The sequence below is a fragment of the Ascaphus truei genome, chromosome 9, assembly GCF_040206685.1.
Source record: "Ascaphus truei isolate aAscTru1 chromosome 9, aAscTru1.hap1, whole genome shotgun sequence".
In the NCBI taxonomy this organism is placed as follows: Eukaryota; Metazoa; Chordata; class Amphibia; order Anura; family Ascaphidae; genus Ascaphus; species Ascaphus truei.
Window position 1 is genome coordinate 61,285,718 of NC_134491.1, and position 25,767 is coordinate 61,311,484.

Consider the following 25,767-nt stretch of genomic DNA (forward strand, 5'->3'; position numbering starts at 1 on the left):
CACAGGGCGTCCCATTTTCGTAGCACGAGACGTCATGGGGTGTTCCCATTGTCACGGCAAGGCGCTGCTATTGTACGTCGCAGAGCTATAATGATGGGACCATGCAGGGGGAGATACCAGAAGGAGACGAGATGCCGTGGGAGAAGGTACGAGTTACAGAGGTAACGCACTCTCCCCCATCATACAATTTAATTGTTGTGTGGGAGACCTCTGGGGCCTCTGTAATCGCGAGGCTCGGTGCAGCTAGCATGCCGGCCCTGACTTCCAGAGATACTTACCTCCATAATAGGTGCCGGTAGCTGCTCTGCTAGCATTGATTACGCACCCTGCGGGTCAATAGGAAGCTGTGACGTCATTCGATGCGGCTTCCTACTGGCTCGCGTGACGCGGGTTCTTTGAAAAGCAGAGGGATACCAGCACCCCCTTTGAAGGTATGTATCTGGAAGCCGGGGGTCCCCGGTGCTGAAATTAATGGGGTTCAGCTCTGGAGACCCCCTGCTTGAAACCTATGGTAAACAAATAAATAGATAGCTTAGATTGCTCCTTTAACACGGAACACAATTTATCTTCCATTTGCTAAGATTATTACCACTGTTTCTGCTCTGATATTTAAAGGGTCTACATTTGTTCTGTTTTTTTGGCTACCTTAGTGAGAGTCAATCACCCTTAGCCCTTTGTGTGCTCCATGACACGTTGGTTGACCTACTGACCCTTGAACTATATCTGACCAAGACATCTGTATAAAAAACAACAAAAAACATTTATTTTTATACAGAATATAAAATAGTTATTGAGCTACAAGGCATTAAAACAGCCACGACCTCCCTTATTCCGTGATATAAAAGCGGATGAAGGATGAAAGTCGCAGAGTTTGGCTTGGTTCAGAGTAAGAAACATTCTAATTCCCGCTGCGTGACGGATTTCTTAGCCTCCCACACACGGCGGAGCACATACATGTAACGACTGCCATTAAGAGCACGTTTCTACCCTCACTAGTCTTGTTCTGTTACTGTACATGCGACTTTATTAAGCTCTTCAATGTAACAAGTGACAAGGACTTAAAATATCAAAATAATCAAGTTAGAATCGCGATTTCTGTATTAACCAGGCATTCATTGCTTTGTAAAACAACTGCATTTTAAATGAACAAAATAGGTGGTTGATACAGTGGCCCTTCCTCATACACTACATGCGACATCAGGGGTTTTCTTTGTGTGTTTTTGAGTCTCGTGCAGTTTCTTCTCAGCTGCCTGTCAGTAGAATGTTCAGATTGCAGCATTTTCTCTCACACTCCTGATGGTCGGGTTGAAGCTCAGATCTATACATCTTTCACCTAATTACATCAGCTGGTTAATTGATGGCATTCCATATATACAATACATTTTGATGGCACACTGCATGTATACATAATGTAAATATATATTTTCCATAATACAGTATATATATAAATATATATTTATATATATATACACACACACATACACACATAAGCAGAAGACACACACCAAAAAAACCAAGATCAAAACACATCAAAATTGACTAAAACCCCATATTTCAAAATTACTAACCCTTTCTTATTACTTCTAGTTCTATTAATTTCATTTCCGGGGCCCCCTGCTTACAGAGACACTTCGCAGGGTGTGCCGGTCTCCGCTCGGCTAGCAGGGTTCACGTAATGGCGGAGTTTTAAAGCGCCTGCGCCCTGCGGGCCAATAGGAAGCTGTGACATCATCAAGTTCGGCTTCCTATTGGCCCGCCTGATGGGGGAGCTTTAAACTTTGCCAAGATACCGGCACCCCAAACGGAGGTAAGCATCTTGGGAAGCAAGGGGTCCCTGGAGCTGAAATGAATGGGGTTCCAGAGACCCCCTTCTTCAAACCTATGTCAAAATAATAATAATAATAATTTAAAAAGCGCATGATTTTCTCCTTTAAACTATGAGAAGGTGGTCCCCATCATTACATACACACAAATCCAGATTCACATGTTTGGCACAAATAGCACTTGCAATGGTTTAGATTTATCTTTTTACCGGAGTGCTGTTGGAGAGGGACCAAAAAAGCTAAAAGCAAAAACATTAACGCTCATGGCAAGGAAACGATATTTAAGCTTGCAAATCAGTGACTTCCTCCATGAAAACTAAATAGGAAAGCAGGAGAAATTCAGCTCAAACAGGATCAAAATAGAATTAAATTAGAAGTTAGAACTTGCCTGACTGTGGTTACTTTGGTGAGGTAAGCAGGCTTATCATACTTTGGCCAAATTATGTAACCAGTCCAAAACCCTCATTTAAATATTAGGGAAAGTTAAAGAGGTACAGGCTTTGGTGCAGCGCAATATTATTAAGAAAGGTTATTAATTAAGAAATGTTGTGTTTTAGTGACTTCTTTTTACTTGTAGCTTTTTTAGTCACCCTTCAATAAAAAATGATAAAACATGCAAGTGCTATATGGACTGGGTGAGCTTAACATATGGAACTGGATGTGTGTATATATGTATATGTATAATGTGTTTGTATGTTTATCCATATATACAGTGCAGTGCATGTGTACATGTAAATGTGGGTGTGTTTGTATGACAATGCAGCAAGAAAACACACACATACATTATATATATATATACCGGTACAGTATATATATATATATATATATATATGTATATATATATATATATATATATACAACTGTATGCTCATCTGCATGTCTTAGGCAGGTCTGCAACCCCACCTTTCACCATTATCACCCAGCATATAGCACTTACACTGCAGCAAGGGATTCTGGGAAATTACATGCAAATGAGCACACAGTGCCACTTTTTGCCTCAAAAAAAAAATAATAATATATATATATATATACACATTACAATATGTGAAATCCTTGCTCTATATAAAATCAGCGCGTTCCACATGCAGGTGATGATCTTTTGCTTCTGTCTCTACACAAGATTTTAGGGTCGCATTGTCAGTGACATCAGACAGGTGTCAGAGATTCAGTATTTTGTAACCAGTCTTCCGGCTGCAAAACCTGGGTAAAAAGAATAGCACCGGATTTCTAATTGCTTTCAATGGGATTCCTTTTCTTTGATAAATTTGGTGCTGTTTTGTGTCTTCCTATTCATTTGACTTGGTTCTGCCCCAATTTGGGGTTCTCAACTCCAGTCCCCAAGACCCCTCAAGAGGTCAGGTTGTCAGGCTACCCCTGCTTCAGCACAGGTCCCCAAGACCCCTCAACAGGTCAGGTTTTCAGGCTACCCCTGCTTCAGCACAGTCTTTGACTGAGCCACTGATTGAGCCACTTTTGCTGAAGCAGCGATATCCTCAAAACCTGACCTGTTGACGGGTCTTGAGGACTGGAGTTGAGCACCCCTGCGTTAGCAAATAGCCCCCTTGGCTATGCCCTTGCTCATCACTCACTACATGAGTTTTCTCCATCACCAGTTCAAACTGCAAGCCCATGTCCTCCACCCCTGCCCCCTCTTTCACCCCCCTAGTTCTGTAGGGTCACCCTTTCCCCTATTTATAGTTCGGTGTCTGACACAGCTTGCTGCCTGCTCGAGTGCCCGTTGGTTGCGGTCGGGGTGACGGCTTGGCCTGCTCCATTCTCCCGCGTTCCTCTATTTGCTTTGTCCCGTGGTTCTGCCTGACCATGAGCAGACGCAGAGACCAGGGTGTTGCCTCGGCTATCCGTTTCTGTATAGTACGGGTCTTCACCCTAAACAGGCACACAAACAGCAAGCAGGGTTAGTGTGGATGACATCACAGCCAATTCAACCAATCAGATTCCAGCTTTATCCTGCTCACTATTTCAAGACAAATTCGCACCTACCACAAACTACCTTGGCTTTCATACTCCCCCCTGATCATATCATTTGGTGGTAGATTACAATGGATATAGATTCGACAGTTTAAAATATTTGCTCTGTGGTTGTACAAAATATTATAGCTACTGTGTCATTGTTTTGCTGAAGCTGAACTGTACCCTACACCCCACTCCCCAATCCCTGCTTTGTTTCTGTACCCACGTAACTACCCCCCCCCCTTTCCGCCATTCCTCCTAAATGTATATTCCCATTTTTTGTTTTTGTCTTTGAAAATCCAATAAAACACAAAGTTTTAATTTTAAAAAGAATGGATATGGATTTGTGAATTTTTTTTTTTTCCGGGACTTTTAAAAATGGCCGCCAGTAGGAAGTGCCAAGTACATATACAGCGGCTTTATATTCGGCTACAGACATGCATTATGTTTTCTTCACATGCAATCATTCAGCATTCAGGACACGCAGCACACAATGGGCAAGAAAGCAGAGGCACCGTACACGCAAAGAAGACTTATGAGGAACAGTGCACACAACAAGGGTTTCATTCTATTTTCTTTTTATTATCCGTTACATAAACCACAGAGTATTTATAGAAACTAAGTAGCATGTAGTGTTTCTCATAACGGGCACACGGTTATATCAAGGGAATAATTAACCTCCTACACAATGTGCACTCGTTGCTGTACCAGGGGTGAGCAACTCCAGTCCTCAACAGGCCAGGTTTTAAGGATATCCCTGCTTCAGCACAGGTGGCTTAATCAGTGGCTCAGTAGAAGAACCACCTGTGCTGAAGCAGGGATAACCTGACCTGTTGGTGGCCCTTAAGGACTGGAGTTTCCCACCCCTGTGCTATACTGTAAATGTGTATTTGGTATAAAATGATTTGTAGCTTCTGGGGCCTGAGTAGTGTTAATTTCAGCTCCCCTGGCTCCAGGCATACTTACCGGGAACGGTGTCGCTGCTACTTCCTTAACACACGCCCCCCGCCCCCCCCCCCCCCCCCGATGGATGATCTTGGGTCTTCCTATTGGACCGCAGGAGATTTATACCTCCATGGTTCCCCCTGGAGGGGACAGTACCAGCGCCACCTTCAGCAGTGAGTATCTCGGGAGCCAGGGGGTCCCCGGAGCTGAAAATCCCACGTTTCATCTCTGGGGACCTCCTGCTGCCCATAAAAAGGAGGGGGGATTGGCAAAACCAAAACGCAAGTAATGGAAACAGCGCCATTATTCCCAGTAACCTTGTATTAATACTGTCTTACTTTATCCTCCGTTGTGGGCTAGCACAATATTCATCCTTTCCTCTGATCGGGTTCATCATTTCTGTGCTACCGGGACCACCCGCTGATTATTCCCAACAACATATAGTACAGTGGGAGAATGACGCCTGGAATTGTATCTGCCAGGTAGCAATAGGGACAGACCTGCTAGGTATCGGAATCGGACACGTGATCGCGGCCATTTTTTGCCGCTGCCGGGGGACCCTTTGACGCTGGACACTCAGCCACCATTTCGCCAATAAGTGCCAGTTAACTTAAGGGGTTTTAGAGGTTAGGGTAGGGGGTTAAGGATAAGTGTTTTAGGGTTAGGGTTTTAGGGTAATGGATTATGGCAGGGGTGCGCAAACTTTTCCTCGTGCACACCCCTGCCTGCTCTCCTCGGCGCCTTGCGTCCCCCCCTGCCCGACCCCGTTGTCAAATGATGCGTGGAGTCATGTCGCCATGGTAACTTGATGTCACTTGACCCCGCGGCGTCATTTGATGCCAGGTTACCAGGACGAAGCGTCGCTGGAAGCGAAGGTAAGTGTATTATGGAGGCCTCGCGCAGTCCCCCGGCATTTCATTTAAATGCCTGGGGGAGAGCGTGGGACCTCTTTAACTGCTGCGCCACCCCCCAGAAAATCTAGCGCCCCCCAGTTTGCGCACCGCTGTCTTAGGGTAAGGGGTTAAGGTTTTTAGGGTAGGGGGTAGCGTTAGTATTAGGGGGGGTTTCAGGGTAAAGGGCTTACTTTGGTGTGGAAACGGGTGGCAGAGAGATGTCTCCGCAGTGAGGTGAGTGGCAAAATGCCAGAAGCGTCTCGGTCGCGGCAAAACGACCCTGACCAAATGTCACCGCTAGATAACGGGCACCAGAACCCTTTCGCATCTATTGATATGATTTCAAAGTGTTGCCTATGCCGTGATACTGTGCTACAGAGATTTAGGGGAATGTCTACTAAACAGTGCTAGGTAGTAAGGAGTGTTGGAACCATTCAAAGGTGCAATCCCTGTTAGTTTGCAAAAAAAAACGAACCTTGAAAACGACGTCACCGTCTGCCTTTGTAATCAGGCTTGAACCATTTCAATAATTTTGGTTTCTTTGGGAATTAAGACACATTTTCTTGTACTCTAGTCCTCTGAGAGGGGTGGTGGGGACACCTGTCAATCAAGTGTTTACTCATTCTCTAGCCCTCCTTGTTGGAGCCAATAAAACGTAGCAGGGAGGAACGAGGGGGCTTTACCTGTGCAAACTCCTGTTGAGCACATGAGGATGTGACATAAAAGGCAGAGCAAATTAAACCCCTCCCGAGCTTCAGCTCGGCACATCCCAGATTCACTAAACGGTGTTAAGCTTTACCTGGGCTCAATTCACATGAAAGCTAAAGCTTAGCACCGTTTAGTAAATCTGCCCCATGTTTGCAAACTAACGTTAAAAAAAAAAAAAAAAGGCGTCAGTGACTGTTAAAAAAAAATTTTCAAAAAAAATATGTATATGTGTCCATCAACCAGATTTATCTCCTTAACGCTTTGGGTGCCACAGCCCTTCCAGCACGCCGCCGTTACTCAATCCGGAAACGGAAGAGGTCCAGATCACACTCTGCGCTCCGTAGAAAAAGTTCACGCTATGTCACTGGGGCCCCTGGGGCGGTTACTTCTGGGGCCACCCAAAGGGTTTACCATGTCACTGCCACCGTCACATGGCTCATGTCGGTCCTAAGAGGAACTGCAGCTTCAAATGAATGTTCCATAAGGGGGCCTTAAGGTCTAGCACTGTTTTGTAGATCTGCCCTTCGTGTCTTCTTTTCTTGCCCCCCCCCCCCCCCCCACCCGCCTGCCACCCTATTTGTCATTCTGCCAGCTGTACGAACTAACCAGTCTCTGCCTGCCGGGACTCCAGCTCTGCCTGTTGGACAGAAAGTATCCAGCCAGAATCAGAATGGCCAGTAGAATCCCAGAGGTGACCAGAGCGATCATCGTCTTCTTTGACTGCGTTTGGGGTTGGGAAAACATCAACTCCATCTCGATATTGGCCTGAAAAAGGAACACGTGAAAGACACAGTTAACCCCTCGCTGGTTCTGCTTTTTCTTTTTCTTTTTTTTAATTATGGGACCTGTCGACTATAATTTGATTTGACATTTTTTGTGTGTCAATTTTTGGTGCTAACAAGTGACACAAAGCATCAATAAACGTGCATCCTATATATGAAGACATCATACATATGACGCATCATTTTTTCTTTCAATTATTTTTGACCCTCGTGTTGAATACCTAATTTATGCAATTGAAATGAAAACAGAATTGTGTATTTTTTGTTTATTAGTGTAATATTACTTATTATAGCCACGCTGTGAAATGTTTGTTTTTTTGTAACCTACTGTATATAGTGAAACATTCGTGCTGTGTCAAATACATTTTTTGGGTTGATACATAGCAACTTAAAGGAGAAATTCAAGCCATTGATATTTTTTTTACATAGGATTGAAGCAGGGGGTCTCCGGAGCTGAACCCCATTCATTTCAGCTCGGGGGGGACCCCCTACTTCCAGAGATACTTAACTCTGAAGGGGGTGCCGGTATCTCTCTGCTTTTTAAAGCTCCCCCATCACATGGGCCAATAGGAAGCCGCACCGATGATGTCACAACTTCCTATTGGTCCCGCAGGGCGCTGGAGCTGTGAACAGCGGCCATTTTGATCCCTGCTAGCCAAGCGCCTACTACAGAGATAAGTATCTCCAGAAGCAAGGGGTCCCTGCAGCTGAAATTAATGGGGTTCAGCTCCAGAGAGCCCATGTTTCAATACAATGTTAAAAATAAAAAATATACAGTACAGGGAATTAATTCTAATAATACAATAAGCGCAGCAAAGTCAGACAATAGGAAAGGAAATTCCTGCCCCAGAGAGCTTACAATCTAAGTGGTATGTTGGGTGGGACTTATAGAGACAGCAGGTGAGGGACTAAGTGCAGTTGGTAGGAGTGACTGGGTGTGGGACAGTTGCCATGAGTCCAGGCTATTGGGATGCTTCATTTAAGAGGAGAGTTTTAAGATTGGTCAGTATTAAATTAGATGGGAGGAGAGGGAAAGAAGGATTTGTGGGGGTGTTTTGTATCGAGGAGTGTAGAAGCTGTTGGGAAAGAGGTGTGTAAATAATGGTGCAGTGTATGGGCACATGGATAGGTGGAGATGAGGTGAGATGTGGATAGAAGGAGGAGAATAGGGAAGTTGAAGAGAACAGAAATGTTTACAAAGGAGTGAGGAAATGGCAAACAGAAAAAACAATAGGGAGGCACAATGAGATGCAGGGAGAGAGGTAGGGGGAGAGAGTTCCCAGGTAGTGGAGGATGGGAGGAGTAGGAAAGAGCAGGAGTATAAATCAGGCCTGGCAGGGCAGTGTAGCAGTGAAGGTTAAACAGCAGCTTAGAAAGTTAGCCTTTACATCTGTAGAAATTGTCAGAGCATTTAGAAAGCCAAGTTCTCACAGTTGAAGAGCTGTTGACAAAGTGCAGAGTCCAGTTCCTCTTGCATTCTTCACCTCCAATTTTAACTCCACGGACACTTCATATGTGACACAGCCATATAGAACCGCCAATATAGACTGATTTAAATATTCTAACAAAATCACTTGACTATACAAATTAAGAGAGGTGTTGTGTCTAATCAACTCAGACAGGCATACCACGGAGATGTTAATTTGTTGATGGTTCTGTTACAGTTAGGGTTAGAATGTATGTATGCATGTATATCTTTATATAGCGCCATTAATGTACATTGTGCGTCACAGCAGTAATACATGTGACAGTCATATAAATAACAAATAATATAAATAACACATAATGGGAAGAAGTGCTTCAGGCATAAAAGTAACATTTAGGAAAAGGAGTCCCTGATCCGAAGAGCTTACAATCTAATTAGGTTAGAAGGGAAATCAACGCAAATTCTGCACTAACACAGACTTTAGGGTTTACAACAAGTTTGAACTTGGATTTTGACACACATTTAATTGATTTTGTGGCACACAGATATATATACAGTCTTTTTTTTTAGTACATACCATTTATATCTGTCCATTTCTATGCGCCAAAAACACATACCTTATTTTTGGGGGCACAGATGGAGATATCTGAGCTAAGTACGTAGGCGCACACGAGTGCGATTGAGGTTGACATGCACTAATATTACGCCAAAAAAGCCATTGGTGACGCTCAGTACATAGGCCCCAACACCTGTCCCATTCTTCCTTCTACTTCACCTTGTGCTTAACAGTGCAACATTTAGGGAAAAGATGCCGATTTGTGAAGAACCCAGACGAGCTTGTAAGGAATCTCAATACAGTATATCTAATGTCGATACTTCTTTTATGACAAGCAGGTATAGCCATCTTTGCTATTCCCTTTTTTGAGCTATGCTAGACATATTGCTGTCATTTGCAACAACATTGCCATTGAATCCGGTGAAAACTGTTACATTTGACGCATGCCTGGGTATGTTGGGGTATGTAAGGGAACTCGGATACTTGCTCCATCTGTAGGATGTCACCAATTCCGGCTCTTGAATGCTTCAACTAAACTTATGCAAGTCCTTGCTACATCCGAGCCAATGCAAATTGCTAACAGATTTTCATGGGAAGGTTTTCACTAAGAGGACTTTATTACTCTTGTTACTATGTACCCTTGCTCTGTTTATCTGGGAGCTTGCATGCATCGTGTGCTCCCGAGTTTCAGCCAAATTTGTTGGGTGGATCCATCAATATATCGAGTTATTAAAACAGGTCACACTGAGCCTCTAATGCAGATCAGGAGTGTGAAATTTCAACTGAGAAAGCAGGAACTTGTGACCATAAGCAGAATTGTTATATGGGAGGTTAAATGGGAAACGTACTACCTCTCTAGGCCAGGGTGCTTTGCTATGCGTTGGTAACGCCTTTGGAATCTAAGGGGACAAGTAAAGAATATATATATTTTTTTAGAAAGCAAATATAAAGACTATTCAGCAAACGATTCATCCAGGGAGACGTCTGCTTATCATTTACTGGAGTAACAAAGGAATTGGAAATGAAAAAAATCCTATTACTTTCAATAGGACTTTTTCCTTTGATAAATCTAGTGTTTTTTTATTTGCACTTAGGGTTGCAGCTGGGAGACAGTGATACCTTAAATATTCTCCCCATTATTATTTAGTTATGTACAGTACATTAAGCCATCCATGATATCATAACATACTGTAGACCAAATGGAAGTTTCTATTGTAATACCTTCTTCTGTCACCATGTCTTAAATCCTATAGAACAGAGTCAGAATAAGTTGCCCACGGAGCAAATTGGGCCAGATTCCCTGTCAATGAGTGACTCTTGGTATGTTATTCTTGCCGTGGACACTGAACAGATATGACTAGATGTTTGCAAGTTCTACATCTGCTGGAAGAGTTTTTGGGTTCACACCGAAGGAAGGAAGTTATTCTCAGGATATAGTCCAGAAGATTGCTGTGAGACCCTTACCGAAAAACATTCCCCAACAGGTCCCTAACAATGGAGGCGGGGGAGCTTATTTTTATGCCCTCTAACCCATTAGCTGATTTCGGTCTGGGAGAAATCTTGGCAACTTTTATTGGACCAATATCAAAATAATTCATAATTGTTTTTGCTCGTGAACCTGAGAAGGAGAAGGTGGAGCCTCTATGGTCTTTTAAAACGTATGCTCAACAGCTGTGTATACATTGTAACAATGACTAGTATAAAGAATGTTTCAGATAAGAACAAACTCTAATTAGTCTGTTTTTCCGAGTTGCTGTAATGTTGAAATCCAATCATGAGTACTAGTTTCACTTTCATGGTTCTAACCCTTGGAGTTGCACTTACTGGCTTTCTAAACTCCCATACTGTTTTCGCCCTCAACCTTCTCCGTTAGCATGCCACTCCGTGTATCTAGCACTCCAGCTTGACTTCATTTTTATAGAAATTACCTCTTTTCTTAAAGGGGTCTGAACTGCAAGGTGTTTTCTTCATGTGTACAGTGCTTTCCAAACCTCACTGGTCTCTTCTTCATGTGTACAGAGCTTTGCAAACCTCACAGGTCTCTACTTCACAAGTACAGAGCTTTCCATACCTCACGTCTCTTCATACTGTATGTACAGAACTTTCGCAACCTCACAGGTCTCTTCATGTGTACAGGGCTTTGCAAACCTCACAGGTCTCTGTGAACTGTGGCATTCTCAACATCTTTTTTGGGGAATAAATTACACCTTTATTTTTATTCATCCTCTAGCATCCTGTATGCCCGACTAAGAAAAATGCCTTTTTAAAAACAAATATCACTCTGTGCTGTCTTTTTGCTATTCACACAAGGTAAAGGAGTTGACTTAACTGAAACATATTTACCTCTTTAAGCTTTTTCCGTTGTGTTTCCAGCTTTGCTGTCGCTTCTAAAATGTTTAAAACACAAAATAATGCATTTAAGAAAAGTGTATAAAGCAGGGGTGCTCAACTCCAGTCTTCGACCCCTCCCTAACAGGTCAGGTTTTCAGGATATCCCTGCTTCAGCACACATGGCTCAATCAGTGGTGCAGCCTTTGACTGAGCCACTGATTGAGCAACCTGTGCTGAAGCAGGGATATCCTGACCTGTTGGGGGGGGGGGGTCTTGGCTGGAGTTGAGAACCCATGCTACAAAGCGCTCCGCGTAGTGGTCGTGGGGTGCATGAGAGTCAAACCTTTGACTGGTCATTATGGTCATGTATGAATATTTTAATTAGCAGTAAATTTGTATTTGCCATTCAATTTGCTTAAATCTCACATTCACAATAAAACTTAACTCTTGGCACCATTTTACAGTGTGTGGAATTCAGGAAAGGGTTTTTTCGGGAGGTTCAGTACATAGACAATCTGTGAACGATTTGGCATATTCTCACACTATTAAATAGTTTTTTTTTTTAATTAACCTGTGCATCAGTAGCCAATAGTTTTTAAAAATTTCTTAGCATCAATAAAATCAGCCAAATTTACCGCGACATAAATATCCTATACTTATTTTCTACATCTTAAAAATGCAAGCCTGGTCAGAGAACAGCTGAGCGGGACGTTGCCTGTGCAAACTCATGTTGAACACACAGTGACATCAGACAAAAGGCAGAGGAAATCAGAGCCCGCCCAAGTCTCAGCTAATCATGTTTTCAAACTAACTTGATTTAAAAACACCTTTATGGGTCATATTTGGGTAAATAAAATGCATCGTTCACTGATAAACTCATACAGAAACCGATTACTTCAAGTTATTGCTGCTAAAGGTGGTTCTACAAGCTATTGAATCATAAGGTGTACTTAGTTTTTCACACATAGCTTCTCCATTTTGGATTTATTTTTGTTAAATAAATCATGACACGGTGTAATATGTCATGTGTACACACACACACACACACACACGGTGTAATATGTCATGTGTACACACACACACACACACACACACACACGGTGTAATATGTCATGTGTTGTTGTTCACCTGAGGTTGTATTTACCTATTTTTAGACCCGCTAAGGAACAGATGATTGTTATTATTATCCTGATATGTAACACCATAGAATGGAATTCACAGAGGGCGTACTTTCTTTTCCCAACAACTGTAGAGTGTCTGTAGCAGCTCTGGCTGGGATAGCTGGAGTTTAATGCTCCCGCGTCACACGGGACAATAGGAATCTGATGACATCACAGCGTCCTATTGGCCCTCAGGGCGCGGGAGCTTTGAAACGTCTCCATCACACGAACCTTGCTAGCCGAGCAGAGCGGCTAACGGTACATCCTACGGAGGTAAGTATCACCAGAAGCAGCAGGTTCCCGGAGCTAAAATTAGCGGGGTTCAGCTCTGGAGACCCCCTGCTTCAATCCTATGCTAAAAAATAAAACAAATTCGCCAAAACGTTCATTACAGGATTGCCTCTTTAAATCCTGGAGTTAACGTAGAAATGTGTAAGTTAAAAGGATCCTAATGGTTTCCATGTAATCTTACTTTTATATCCTGGAGTGTATAACAGGATATAATTACAGAGGGATGAATTTTATAGGAACTTATTCTTGCCCAGAATTACATCCCTCTGCCTACTGTATGTTCAGTTATAGTGGCTGAACTTGCTTTGTGACACAGTATTATGGTTATGCCAAAAGAACTAGAGACTAATGCAAGAATCGGGAAACAAACATGGCTTTCTAATAATATTTCTTATTAATAATAGCCCTATTAATCTCAATTCTCTTTACTTATATTCTTAGTTAGCTGATTTCCAGGTGTTTATTCGCTTTTACCTCCTTCACCCCTCCTGTTTTGTTAACTGTATAGTCAACATTTAATAGTTTATCTGGTTAGAAATGTCAGTGTTAAAATAGAAAATAGAAGAAAAGATCATTTAACAACTTTAAAATGTCACACAGCAATTACACTGTATGTTTCTAAAGGAACTGCATGCATATCTGGATACCAATGTGATTGTTTGTAATATACTGTGCTGGTAACGTATATTTTGTGTGTTCCATGTATCAATTCCTCAATAAAACGATATTTAAAAAGAACAAACATGTCACTGTCGTTAATACACTTTTTGCCTAGAAGGGATTGCCAATGTTCTAAGGGTTAATTCCTAGCCACCCAAAAGATGCCCAGGTTTTGCATTACCCTTTAAGGGCGTTTGTGATAGGGTGTGTTCCTTACCTTGGCTTAAAGGAGGTGAAATGAGGAGGATCAGTTTAGGATTCGCTTCTGATGAAGACAGGGTTAAGTTACAGCTGGTGATGTTTGTGCCAAAGGCATCACACAGAATTTCTTTCAGCTTATTCTCCTTTCCATCTCTCAATTGTTCCTGCAGGAAAAATAAATATATAGATAGATATATGGAATACATAATAAAGTCCCACTACAGAGGAAACCACAATTCCTCATTAAATAAATACTTCAAGCAGGGACGCAGACAGATTTCCTCAGGACTAGAGCTTCGACTGGTGCCCCCTCCCCCCCATGTTGGTGGCCTTGCAAACCCCCCTTTCCCACCTTCTGATGAGCCTCCACCTCTATTCCCTCCCTCACACCTCCTCGCAAGCCCCCCTCTCCTTATGTATTTCTCTTCCCCCCCCTCTGTCACTCTTCCCCCCTCTCACTCCTTCCCCCCCTTCCTCTTCTACCCCTTCTCTCCTTTCACACTCCCTCCCTCTGTTATAACTTAATTACCCCCCCACATTCATTCCCCCTCCACACACACAAAAATTACCCCCGATACCCGTACAATCCCACCCACTTTACCCCCCACCCAAAATACAATAAAATACCCCCCCAAAATACAATACCTCCACACACACAATACAATTCACCCCCCCCACACACACACACTACTAAATACAAAATACATCACACACCTATCTTTGGGTGGTCTGAGGCCCCTGGTGCCCCAGCTCCTGACGGGCCTCCCTCTCTGTAAGGCTGAGCCTCTCTGCTGCCGGTGTGCTCCAGAATCTGGGCCCTAAGTCGTGCTTAGCTTCCAGAGAGCACCGACGGGAGAGAGGCCCGGCCTAACAGAGAAGGGCCCACAACAGCTGAGGATAGACGAGGCTGGCAGCAAGCAGGGACCTGGAAGCTGGACGCAGAAGTTGGACCTGACTGTGCCCAACTTCCTGCGCTGGCCCTCTGCAGCCGTGGGGCCCGGGACACTTTTCCTGGCTCTACCCCCTGTTGATGGCCCTGACTTCAAGTAATAAGGATAGGTGATGGTGCTAACAGGGCGGTTAAACATATATTTGGGCACTGAGATGCAGGAAGGGCCTTGTGGTAAGCACTCATTGAATTCCCCCTCAAATACTTGTCTCACTGCCTTATAGTGGTAAGAAGGTGACAACAGGTGTACAAGATGATGTATAGTAGCACTTGTCCTGGTAGGTTCAACCATACTATGAAAGCTTAAGCAATATACACGCTATAGTGGGAAAGGTACTTGCTAATGTAGCCCCCTGTGTATGCCAAGCAACACATGTACACTGCCCAATTGCAGGTCCCTCTCCATGGACTTGTGATAACCCAGTAGCAAGGCTTGTGACGGAGGAGGCACTATGAGGGAGAGTAAGCTTTAATACTGGGGCGGCCATGACAGTGGGCAGATCTGCACGGAGCTGGGAGAGTGTGGCTTGATCCAGAGTCTCCTGTGAAATGGGACCTGGACATGTCCCGCGTGGAGACTGGAGAGCTGATCGACGGAGAGTCCAGCTGCTGAGAGCAGAGCCGAAGAGAGATACAATGCTGATAAAGGGGATCCCCTGATGGGTCAGAGGAATAGTGGTACCACAATACAAACCTTTGCGAAGTACAACCCACATTGACAATACATGAGCTCCATCGGGTTACCACTACTACAAATATAGGCCTGATCACTCAGGATTGGGACGCCTATTATGTTGACTATCACACCCACACATGGGTAGTGCTTAGGTGAACTGTAATTATATAATTTGTACTGTGGCTTGAATGTGGGGATCCTATTCATAAGGATGACAGGGTTACTGTTAGCCTGTTTGCTATATATATTTCATATACATAAACCTGTTACATACATCCGAGTGTTGTGTCCCCTTTACTAGCCCCACACACGTGTGGTAGCTAACCAAGGTATATGGACTTAGGCCCCTGCCTCAGCATCAGGCGTATAGTCTGAGGTATATTAAAAAGAGAGGGGTTACACTAACATTCAAATGAGGTCGGCAAGGCAAGTAAGGCCTCAATCCACAAGTATGGAAGACACCGAAAAAGCAATGGCCCTTGTTCTGTGGAGGTGAGATTTACTCTGGTTTTAACAGCGTTTAGGAAGAAGGCATGATGGCAGAGGTTGCTAAGACTCCCCGGAGGTTAAACACAGCTGTAATTCAAACCTCAATTCAAAGAGACAGATTGGTGGAATTTGCGGAATGTGAAAACGTCAATGAATGAGTTCTTTAAGAAGAATCCAGAAAATGGACATGAAGGGGACCCAATGGAATAAAGAATGGACATGAAGGGGACCCAATGGAATAAAGAATGGACATGAAGGGGACCCAATGGAAGAATGACATGGGCTATATCCTAGCAAAGAAGAAACACCTGATTGAAGACTGCACAGTCCTAAACTGTTTTGAGTGATCATCGACTGGCTCGCTGCCGATTACATCTGAATGGGAAGACGGAAAGAAGAAAACTGATTCAAAAGAAGAAAAAAACAATCAAGAACCTCAACATCAAGAACCTCAAGAATATCCGCAAAGCATTTCAACTGGAACTGAAAAATCACTGCAGCTTGCATGAAATGCATGGGGGTACTTTAACGAACAATTATGAAGAACTTCTTAAGATTGTAGTTGAAAGCGCAGAAAATACTGGAGGAGTCGCTAACGAAAAGCAGGATCAGAAAATATCAGAGGAAACAAAGCAGTTACTGAGGAAACAACAGGAATGAAACACTCACCAGATGCAAGAAGAAGAACTGTATATGCAGAGCAGTGTAAAACAATCTGCAAATATATCAGTACTGATGGAACCCAATGTTACTTTGATATGGTAAAGCACTCTATTGAAGATAAGAAAAGCTTAAAGAAAACGAAAGCAGCGATTTATGATTGGGAGGAAGCAAACTTTTCACTGGAACAAGACAATGGATCAGCAATAAAAGATTGTGCACATACAGTGAATATATATATATATATACACATACACACACACACACCCTATTTTATTGTTAATACATTGTCTTGTTTATATAGAAACATCAATATACCGCAGCAGTTTTTTGGAGACACCTTATCGACCATTTAATTAGGGTGTCTATTGTCACCGGACAATGTCCTATTGCCTAGCACTGCTTAGTACATCTGTCCCATGATCTGTCAGCAATATGTTGACTTTTGTTGACGTTTAGTGAACTTCTACATTGTAGCATCTTTCTCAGAAGCCCAGAATATGACCTGGAAACTCCTTATTCTCATAAACGTGAGCACGATCGTACCTGCGGTGTGAAAATGCTGCATTAAAAGTGTTTTGCTCTGCACCCAAAATAAATGGGACTTGGTGTCCACCTCGTTAGGTGCGGCACGTAACTGGATAAAAGCAAAGGAATGTTGTTGTGTTTCCTAACGGGGTCTGAGGCTTCCCTCCGTGTCCCTGTGTAATTTGCAGAACAATGCTAGGAAACAGGCAGTACCGGCCCGTCAGGGAATATTTATTCCATTTATTTGTGAAACGTTCTTAGCATCCTCTCAAGGAGCCGTGTGCGGAAAACCAGAGGGAAGTGTTTGTTTTGACGCACTGCAGGCTGCACCTTTCTACTTGAAGATGTGACATGTATAAGAAGCGTCGAACTTACAATTTTCCAGAGATGGGTTAGCACAATTTTCAGGCCTGGGAGAGGGGGGGAGGGGGGTGTTTTGTTGCAATGAGAATAAATTGCGCACAGATCCACCAAGCTCAGTTCAATCAGGGCTTATAATGGTCTTACCTAAAACAGGAATGGACGTAAATATGGTGCCCTCCAATCAAATTATATGCAAAATGAACATGCTTTATTGAGCTTATTAACATAGGCGTAACATCCCTGTTATTGTTGCGTTAACTGCCAATAACGTGATAAGCACGCCTTAACGTGACTCTGATCCGGAAATAGGTCTTTAGCTCGAGTTGAATAAGGGAGGAGAGGGAATTTTTGGGGGGAATAACACGTTAACCTTCATGGACTTTAGTGGATGTGCAATGTGCTGATAACACGTCGGTTGCATATAATGTGCACGTCCGTTATAGGTAACGCTATGCTCTTTTTGGGAGAAAACATGGCGTAATGTTATGCTATCGTCCTTTGAAGATACACTGTTAGTGTTAACGTGATGTTAAGTTGGGTTAACGCCTCAGTAAGGGACTTAACAGAGCCTTGTAGATCTGAGCCCATGACAAAGAAGTCCATCCCAGTGTAATGTGTGCATTGCCTCTAACACACTCCTCAAGCTGATGCACTTGGGAATGTACATTAATACACTTGGAGCTATGTACCAAGGCAATTTTTGGAGAAAAATAGTGTTATTTTCACCTTGCACTAATATGAATTCTTTTTTTAATCACCAGGCTACACTTTTTGGTTATATGGAGCAATAGGAGTTATGGGGAATGGTTATATATGGAGTAATTGGGGGAATTATAGGGAGTGGTTATATACAGACAAACCCCGCTATGCGGACCTTCACTTTACGGACGCTCGCGAGTACGGAGATATTTACACTGGCACCGTTCCCCTGTGTCCGTACGCTCGCTTCGCAAGTACGGACACTTGTTCAGCCCTACAGACCGCCGTGGTTGTGTGACGCGCGGGTTCCCCTCGCCCAATTGGAAAACGGCAGCTGGCGCATGCGCCTGTGAGTAGGACACAGGCGCGTCCTGAACAGCAATACCGGCTCCCGACCTCTACCCAAGTGAAAAAAGGGAGTGCTTCACTTTAAGTACATTTTCGCTTTACATACATGCTCCGGTCCCATTGCGTACGTTAATGCGGGGTATGCCTGTGTTACATAGTTACATACATACTCCGGTCCCATTGCGTACGTTAATGCGGGGTATGCCTGTGTTACATAGTTACATACATGCTCCGGTCCCATTGCGTACGTTAATGCGGGGTATGCCTGTGTTACATAGTTACATACATGCTCCGGTCCCATTGCGTACGTTAATGCGGGGTATGCCTGTGTTACATAGTTACATACATGCTCCGGTCCCATTGCGTACGTTAATGCGGGGTATGCCTGTGTTACATAGTTACATACATGCTCCGGTCCCATTGCGTACGTTAATGCGGGGTATGCCTGTGTTACATAGTTACATACATACTCCGGTCCCATTGCGTACGTTAATGCGGGGTATGCCTGTGTTACATAGTTACATACATGCTCCGGTCCCATTGCGTACGTTAATGCGGGGTATGCCTGTGTTACATAGTTACATACATGCTCCGGTCCCATTGCGTACGTTAATGCGGGGTATGCCTGTGTTACATAGTTACATACATGCTCCGGTCCCATTGCGTACGTTAATGCGGGGTATGCCTGTGTTACATAGTTACATACATGCTCCGGTCCCATTGCGGACGTTAATGCGGGGTATGCCTGTGTTACATAGTTACATACATGCTCCGGACCCATTGCGTACGTTAATGCGGGGTATGCCTGTGTTACATAGTTACATACATGCTCCGGTCCCATTGCGTACGTTAATGCGGGGTATGCCTGTGTTACATAGTTACATACATGCTCCGGTCCCATTGCGTACGTTAATGCGGGGTATGCCTGTGTTACATAGTTACATACATGCTCTGGACCCATTGCGTACGTTAATGCGGGGTATGCCTGTGTTACATAGTTACATACATGCTCCGGTCCCATTGCGTACGTTAATGCGGGGTATGCCTGTATGGAGTAATATGAGGAGTTAAAGGGAACGGTTATATTGAGCAATAGGAGGAGTTATAGGGAGCGGTTATATGGAGTATGAGTGTATTCTTATTACATGATTTTACTATTTAACACAAAGGATTTTATGCCAAAATGTGCGCCCCTATTAGTTATAGTTTTTGAGGAAATATAGAGTAATCGGAGAAGTTATAGGGAATAGGTATACCGTATATAGTATAATAGGAGTTATAGATGGCGGTTATATATGGTGCAATAGGAGTTATGTGGAATCTGGATGAATAGGGAAAAGTTACAGAGGGGGTAACCTGACTGTATATGATTATTAAATGTTCAGTACCAGCACCTTAGAAACTGCCAGGTCAGAAACGGTGGTAACTTTACATATAAAACTGCATTAAACCAGTGGCGTAACTTCAATTCTTAGGCCCCCCTGCAAATCTTTTTTCAAGGCCCCCCTCTGTGACTCTCTTTCCCCCGACTCTCTAACTCTCCCCCCTCCTCTCTAGGGCCATGGTTATAGTCCACGCTGGTGCACCTCTGCGCACACTCATCGCTTCGTGGGCGCCTCTCACCTGAGCGATGTGTGTACTTGGCTGCAGGAAATTGGGGAGGCGATTGGGAGGCGATGGGGAGGCGTGGCAGACGCATCACGAAGCTGGTTCGCCCTCATTGGCTGAACTGTTCACGTGACGCTGACGTCATGCGACCACGCTTGAAAAGACAACTTTTTTGTCTTTTCAAAATGCGGTCTCGCAATCGCGCTCCGTCATGCGCGCGCACTAGGGGGCGGCCGCATAGGGATTAGGCTACTTGTGTTTGGCGCGTGTGTGCCAGCACCTTCGCGCTGAGTATAATCTCAGCCTAACTCCGCTCCTCCTGTAACTCTCTCCGCTCCTGTAACTCTCCCCTCTCCTATCTAACTCTCTCCGCTCCTCCTGTAACTCTCCCATCTCCTCTCTAACTCTCCCCTCTCCTCTCTAACTCTCTCCGCTCCTCCTGTAACTCTCTCCGCTCCTCCTGTAACTCTCCCCTCTCCTCTCTAACTCTCTCCGCTCCTCCTGTAACTCTTCCCTCTCCTATCTAACTCTCTCCGCTCCTCCTGTAACTCTCCCATCTCCTCTCTAACTCTCCCCTCTCCTCTCTAACTCTCTCCGCTCCTCCTGTAACTCTCTCCGCTCCTCCTGTAACTCTCTCCGCTCCTCCTGTAACTCTCTCCGCTCCTCCTGTAACTCTCTCCCCTCTCCTCTCTAACTCTCTCCGCTCCTCCTGAATCTGAAAGAAAGGTGCCTTCTAATGCAGTGAGATCACAATCTGGATTAATTGTTGTCTTGCACAGTATTAATCCAGACTGATACATTGTGTCTTGTGGAGTCAACTCCGTTGCTACTTACACAGGTAATATTTTCTTGGTGTTGGAAGCTGGCAACTATCTCCTTCGACGCGATGTTCCTGCTGCTCTGACATACCACGCTGACCTAAAATTCAACAGGACAACAAGCGTGAGTAGCATAGAGGGGACTGTGCACAGAGTCAGGGGCAAGGAAGGAACCCACTACTTCAGTGCTACACAGGAGTTGTTGATGACACTGAAAGTATCTGAGAGGCTACATGCAGTAAACTGCTTTAGTGATAATCTGGCGCTATCGCAAGGAAAGACCCATTGAAGTAAATGGGGTTTTCTGTGCAGTAGCGCTGAATCAGCGGTATCGGAGATTACAGAATAAGGGCCTATGGTTCCTTCCTAATCTTGACAGCTCCTGCTTCTGCTGGAACGGCACAAACCTTTCCTGTTCAGCCAGTATTTTGCAGCAAGGAAAAGGATAGGGTTTGTTCCATAAATGTACCCCTGGAGTAGGCTGCACATTGCTCTTTGACAAAGACCCAGGACTATATTTACTAATACAGTACATGGCCTAATCATTTGAATATGGCTTATGTCCGTGCTTTTTACATTAAAAGAAATTATTTTGCCTTCCAGTCCCATTGTGCAATTGGTGCACAGATCAAAAGGGCGACTGGAATTTTGGCCCTTTAAATATCCTATTCAAAATAATAAGGCAGGGGTGGCCAACTCCAGTCCTCAAGAACCACCAACAGGTCACGTTTTAAGGATATCGCTGTTTCAGTACAAGTGGCTCAATCAGTTGTTCGGTAATTGACTGAGCCACCTGTGCTGAAGCAGAGCTATCCTTAAAACCTGATCTGTTGGTGGCCCTTGAGCACTGGAGTTGGCCACCCCTATAATAAGGATTCCACACAGAGTGGACTATATTAAAGGTGTAATTATCATAGCTGTCCAGAAAATAACCTTTTGTAGAGATTTGTAGTCCAGTTGGCTTCCTTAAACTAATCTAACCATGCTAAAAGCAACAACTTATTTTGGCTTTCTTGAAATTAATTACATATTGCATTTCTTCTGAACCTCGGAATGTTTTCTTTGTCCTTATCCCATATCCTGTAGAGAGGCAATAAAGATAAGGGGAGGGGAAGAGGGAGGGGGGCTTTGCTGATGTAAACTCTTGTTGAACACATAATGGTATCAGACAAAAGGAAGCAGCCAGAGGAAATCAAACCCCTCAGCACACCAGATTTTGCTAGCAAAAAAGAGGTACCAGTCACCCAGATGCGACCCTTTAAACATGTCACTGCTATTAGTGCACTTTGGTCCAAGGAGGGACTGTTCCCTTTAATAGGGTTCTTTCAGTAGGCGGGAAACACCCTTTTTTTCTCTTGATCATTCTCTCTCTCTGTCAATCTCGGCTACATTCTATTTGTCTGTATCATTCTCTGCTCTGCATCCTCTCTATCACTCTGGGACCCTATTGTAGATCTTCTGGAACCCCAGGGTTTGGGAGCGGTGCACATTTGATGGAAGTGGTTCAAGAATAGTATTAGCAGAGTACTTCTATACAAGTCAGTGTATTGGTGAAAGATGAAGGGATTGGACGTTGGACACACACTTACTGGATTGAATGGCACCGTTTTCATCCCGTCGACGTTTCCTTCCAGTGTGGGGCTTGTAGAGTTGACGATGGAGGAATAATACAACGCGGGTGATGGAGAGGCAGCAGAAGAAGGAATCTCCGTCTCTTTGGTTCCTTGAGAAGCTGCAGAAGATTCCATAGTTTTGGTAGTCTCCTCGGGGGTCGGTTCAGAGAGAATAGTGGTGTTAGAGTCGGACACCTCGATACTTGACGCGTTGAGTGTAGTAGCTGCAGTTAATGCTACAGTAGTTTCTGAAAGTCCATGAACATGCAAATCAGTTTAAATGAAATGCTGTGGGGTGTGCATATCAAGGCAAAGGGATGTTTGCTTAGATGCACTGCAACTATTATTACGATTATTATGGTCAAAACTTCATCCATCAAGTTTATTTCTCTTGAAATAGATCATTAATAGCCCTTGATAAAAGATGCAGGAGAAGAATGCCTCAATTGAATTCACAAATTGTCTTGATACATGAATGCTTGTATACATCTGGACATAATTGACCCTTCTGATTCCAGAGGGTGTTAAATGCAATGTTCCCTAACCTGAGATGGAATCGTGATAGCATGAAGGGCCCCAGAGTATCACTACGGGGGTTCCTTTTTCAAATCCAAACCCCCTTTTTTGTGTTTAAAAAAAGTTTCTAAAATTAGGCCTATGAAGCTCTGTCCCAATGTTTAACCAGCTTAGGGTCAGACACAGACAATGCAGTGAGAGTCAGATCCTGCGTTAACTGCCATTGACTTGAATAACATTTAACATGGCTTCAAGCTCTGATAAACCTTAGTGAATCCCACCCTTAGACCAGCTGCCTGTGACCCAAAGGTCCCACCTGAATCTTGGATGAGCATTGGCTGTGATGTGTTTCCGATGCTGGTGGAATTTTCCATTTGGAATGTGGCTACTGTGCTGTGCTGTTCTGATGCCACTTGTGGGGAACTGTGAGGAGTTGTGGACGATGTGATTGGATTGATAGGATTAGCATCCTCCCCAGCTACAGCACCTTAAAACAAAACACAGAAGCATTTATGGGGACATGTATCAACATCCAAAAAGTGCAAATAGAAGGTTGTTATGACACATTTCTCCATTTTCCGTTGGCGTCAAATGTTAGTTTCCTACGTGTGACAAATTATTATCCCGTTAACACATCTTTACATTCCCGTGAAGCAAATCTAAGATAAAATAGTCACTCGCTGAGATGCAGAGTTTGATACATTTAATGGGGAAAAGCAGAGTAGCAGACGAGTCTGAGACGTGAATGTGCTCACAAGTGATATTTTTATTTGCTGTATGCTATATGGTGGCAGTTTTTTGTCACTTTTTCTTACCCACTATAACTTATTTAATATTCATTTAATTATAATCTGTGTCAGGGGTGTTCAACTCCAGTCCTGAAGGTTTCCCCCGCCCCCTCCAACAGGACAGGTTTTCAGGATATCCCGGCTTTAGCACAGGTGGCTCAGTCAGTCCCAGCTTCATCACAGGTGGCTCAATGTGTCTTCGACTAAGCTTCAGCTTGAGCCCCCTGTGCTGAATCTGGGATATCCTGAAAACCTGACCTGTTGGGGGATATTGAGGACTGGAGTTGAGCACCTCTGATCTATGTCATGTAACTCCTCCTATTGACACTCCCCAAATCACAAACTGACACACATGGTACCAAACTTGGAGCAAAGATCTAAACTAGCGTGTCCAAAATGACACAACTGATTTGAGAGAGTTTTCTGCCTGTACTTCCTTATACCAAGCTGTGTAATGCAGCTCTAGGGAATCATCCAAGTTTAAAATGGACTAAAAACTAAAAAGTGACATGTTCAGTGTGCTCATTTGCATATCATTACCCAGAATTCTCATCTGCAGTTAAACCACTGTGTGACGTGTGTCTGAGGAATATGTACAGTTCAATGTTATATAGGCAAATAGATAGTAATCATTAACCCTGTTGCTGCTGGAGGAGCCAACCTCATTGATGGAGAAGGTCTAAGCGTTAGATGAAGAGTTTCTCCAAAACCAATAGCAGATGCACCAGCCTCATCTCCTCCCAGCCAGACCCTGCTATCCTCACTTAGCGTCCCATAGAGAGAAGCTGTCACTTCTCATAAGCATGGGATGCCTCTTACGTGACCCTCACAAGTGCGTATAGAACCTAAACAAACACCTTGCTGATGTTTTCCAGATGTCTCTTTAACATCTGGCTGCTCCAGATTCTGCATCCACATGTGCACAGTGGAAGTTTTAATGCTTGGCTGTTGCTATTGGTTGATTCTGTTCTCGCAGGCTTAATCAGTCTCCCTACTGCAACAGCGCTCTCAGATTGATCATATTGAAAAGCCCCTTTGCTTTATAATGAGATTCAATCTGGTGCTGATTCATGCTGCAGGTTTGCAGCAGGGAGTCTTTGATAAACAGCAGCAACTGTAGTCTATCCCAGTGCAGAGCTTCTCAACTCCAGTCCTCAAGGTTCCCCAACAAGTCAGGTTTTAAGGATATCCCTGCTTCAGCACAGGTGGCTCAATCAGTGGCTCAGTCAAAGCTGAGCCACTGATTGAGCCATCTGTGCTGAAGTAGAGACTGATTCAGCCACCTGTGCTGAAGCAGGGATATCTTCAAAACCTGACCTGTTGCCCTAGTGCATTCTAAAGCAGCATAACCTTTTCCCCTTGCAGATACCATCTTGTTGGCGCTGCCCCTGTACCCTTGAGCTGTGAGCTGTGACAGATCGGAGTTTCAGTGCCAGGGCTCGGGGTCTTATCTTACAGTTGTGTTTTTAACGCACATTTGTTTTTCTAGCAGGGAGATTAAACTGAATCCAAAACAAAGCTCATGGTTAAGGCACGGCGGTGACGTGATGGAAGGATGGGACAGCTAGGTCTGGGAGAGCTGCACACTCAGCGATCTCACAGTGTGGGGGGGGGGGGGTGAGAGGTGGGGTACCCCGCATACAGTATGATAGGGCTGCTTGTCTGTCTGAGGCAAGGGTCAGAGGGCAGTCTCACTCAGCTACAAACACACACATTCCCATCAGTTTGCATCAGCGGCCGATGTATAAGGATTGTCAATTTTGTGTTCGTACGATTGGTGCAAGTGATTCAGGTACAGGTCAACGTTACCGGAATCCGGCTAAAGGGAGAAGGAAACTGCACCAGTTATAGGCGCAAATTTGGATCCATCTCATAATATTGCGCTCTCCTTCCCCAACTCCTCCAATAACTGCTCTTCAAACGCTCATAGCACCAAGAGGAGCAAAATTGGGGCAAAGCACATTG

At 44.0% G+C, this 25,767-nt stretch overlaps 1 protein-coding gene across 2 annotated transcripts in view; it reads right to left on the minus strand.

Moving 5' to 3' along the window:
- Nucleotides 1-741: 741 nt before the first annotated feature.
- The window catches only part of CD34 (CD34 molecule), a 36,556-nt gene continuing 11,530 nt past the window's right edge, over nt 742-25,767 (minus strand). For both annotated transcript variants that reach the window (XM_075615226.1, XM_075615227.1), the window contains 7 exons: nt 23,331-23,501; nt 22,475-22,746; nt 20,902-20,985; nt 13,764-13,911; nt 11,448-11,491; nt 6,947-7,105; nt 742-3,710 (listed from right to left, as the gene is read on the minus strand). In XM_075615226.1, coding sequence (XP_075471341.1) covers nt 3,516-3,710; nt 6,947-7,105; nt 11,448-11,491; nt 13,764-13,911; nt 20,902-20,985; nt 22,475-22,746; nt 23,331-23,501 — 1,073 coding nt within the window. In that variant the 3' untranslated portion in view covers nt 742-3,515. The remainder of the gene's footprint in view (nt 3,711-6,946; nt 7,106-11,447; nt 11,492-13,763; nt 13,912-20,901; nt 20,986-22,474; nt 22,747-23,330; nt 23,502-25,767) is intronic.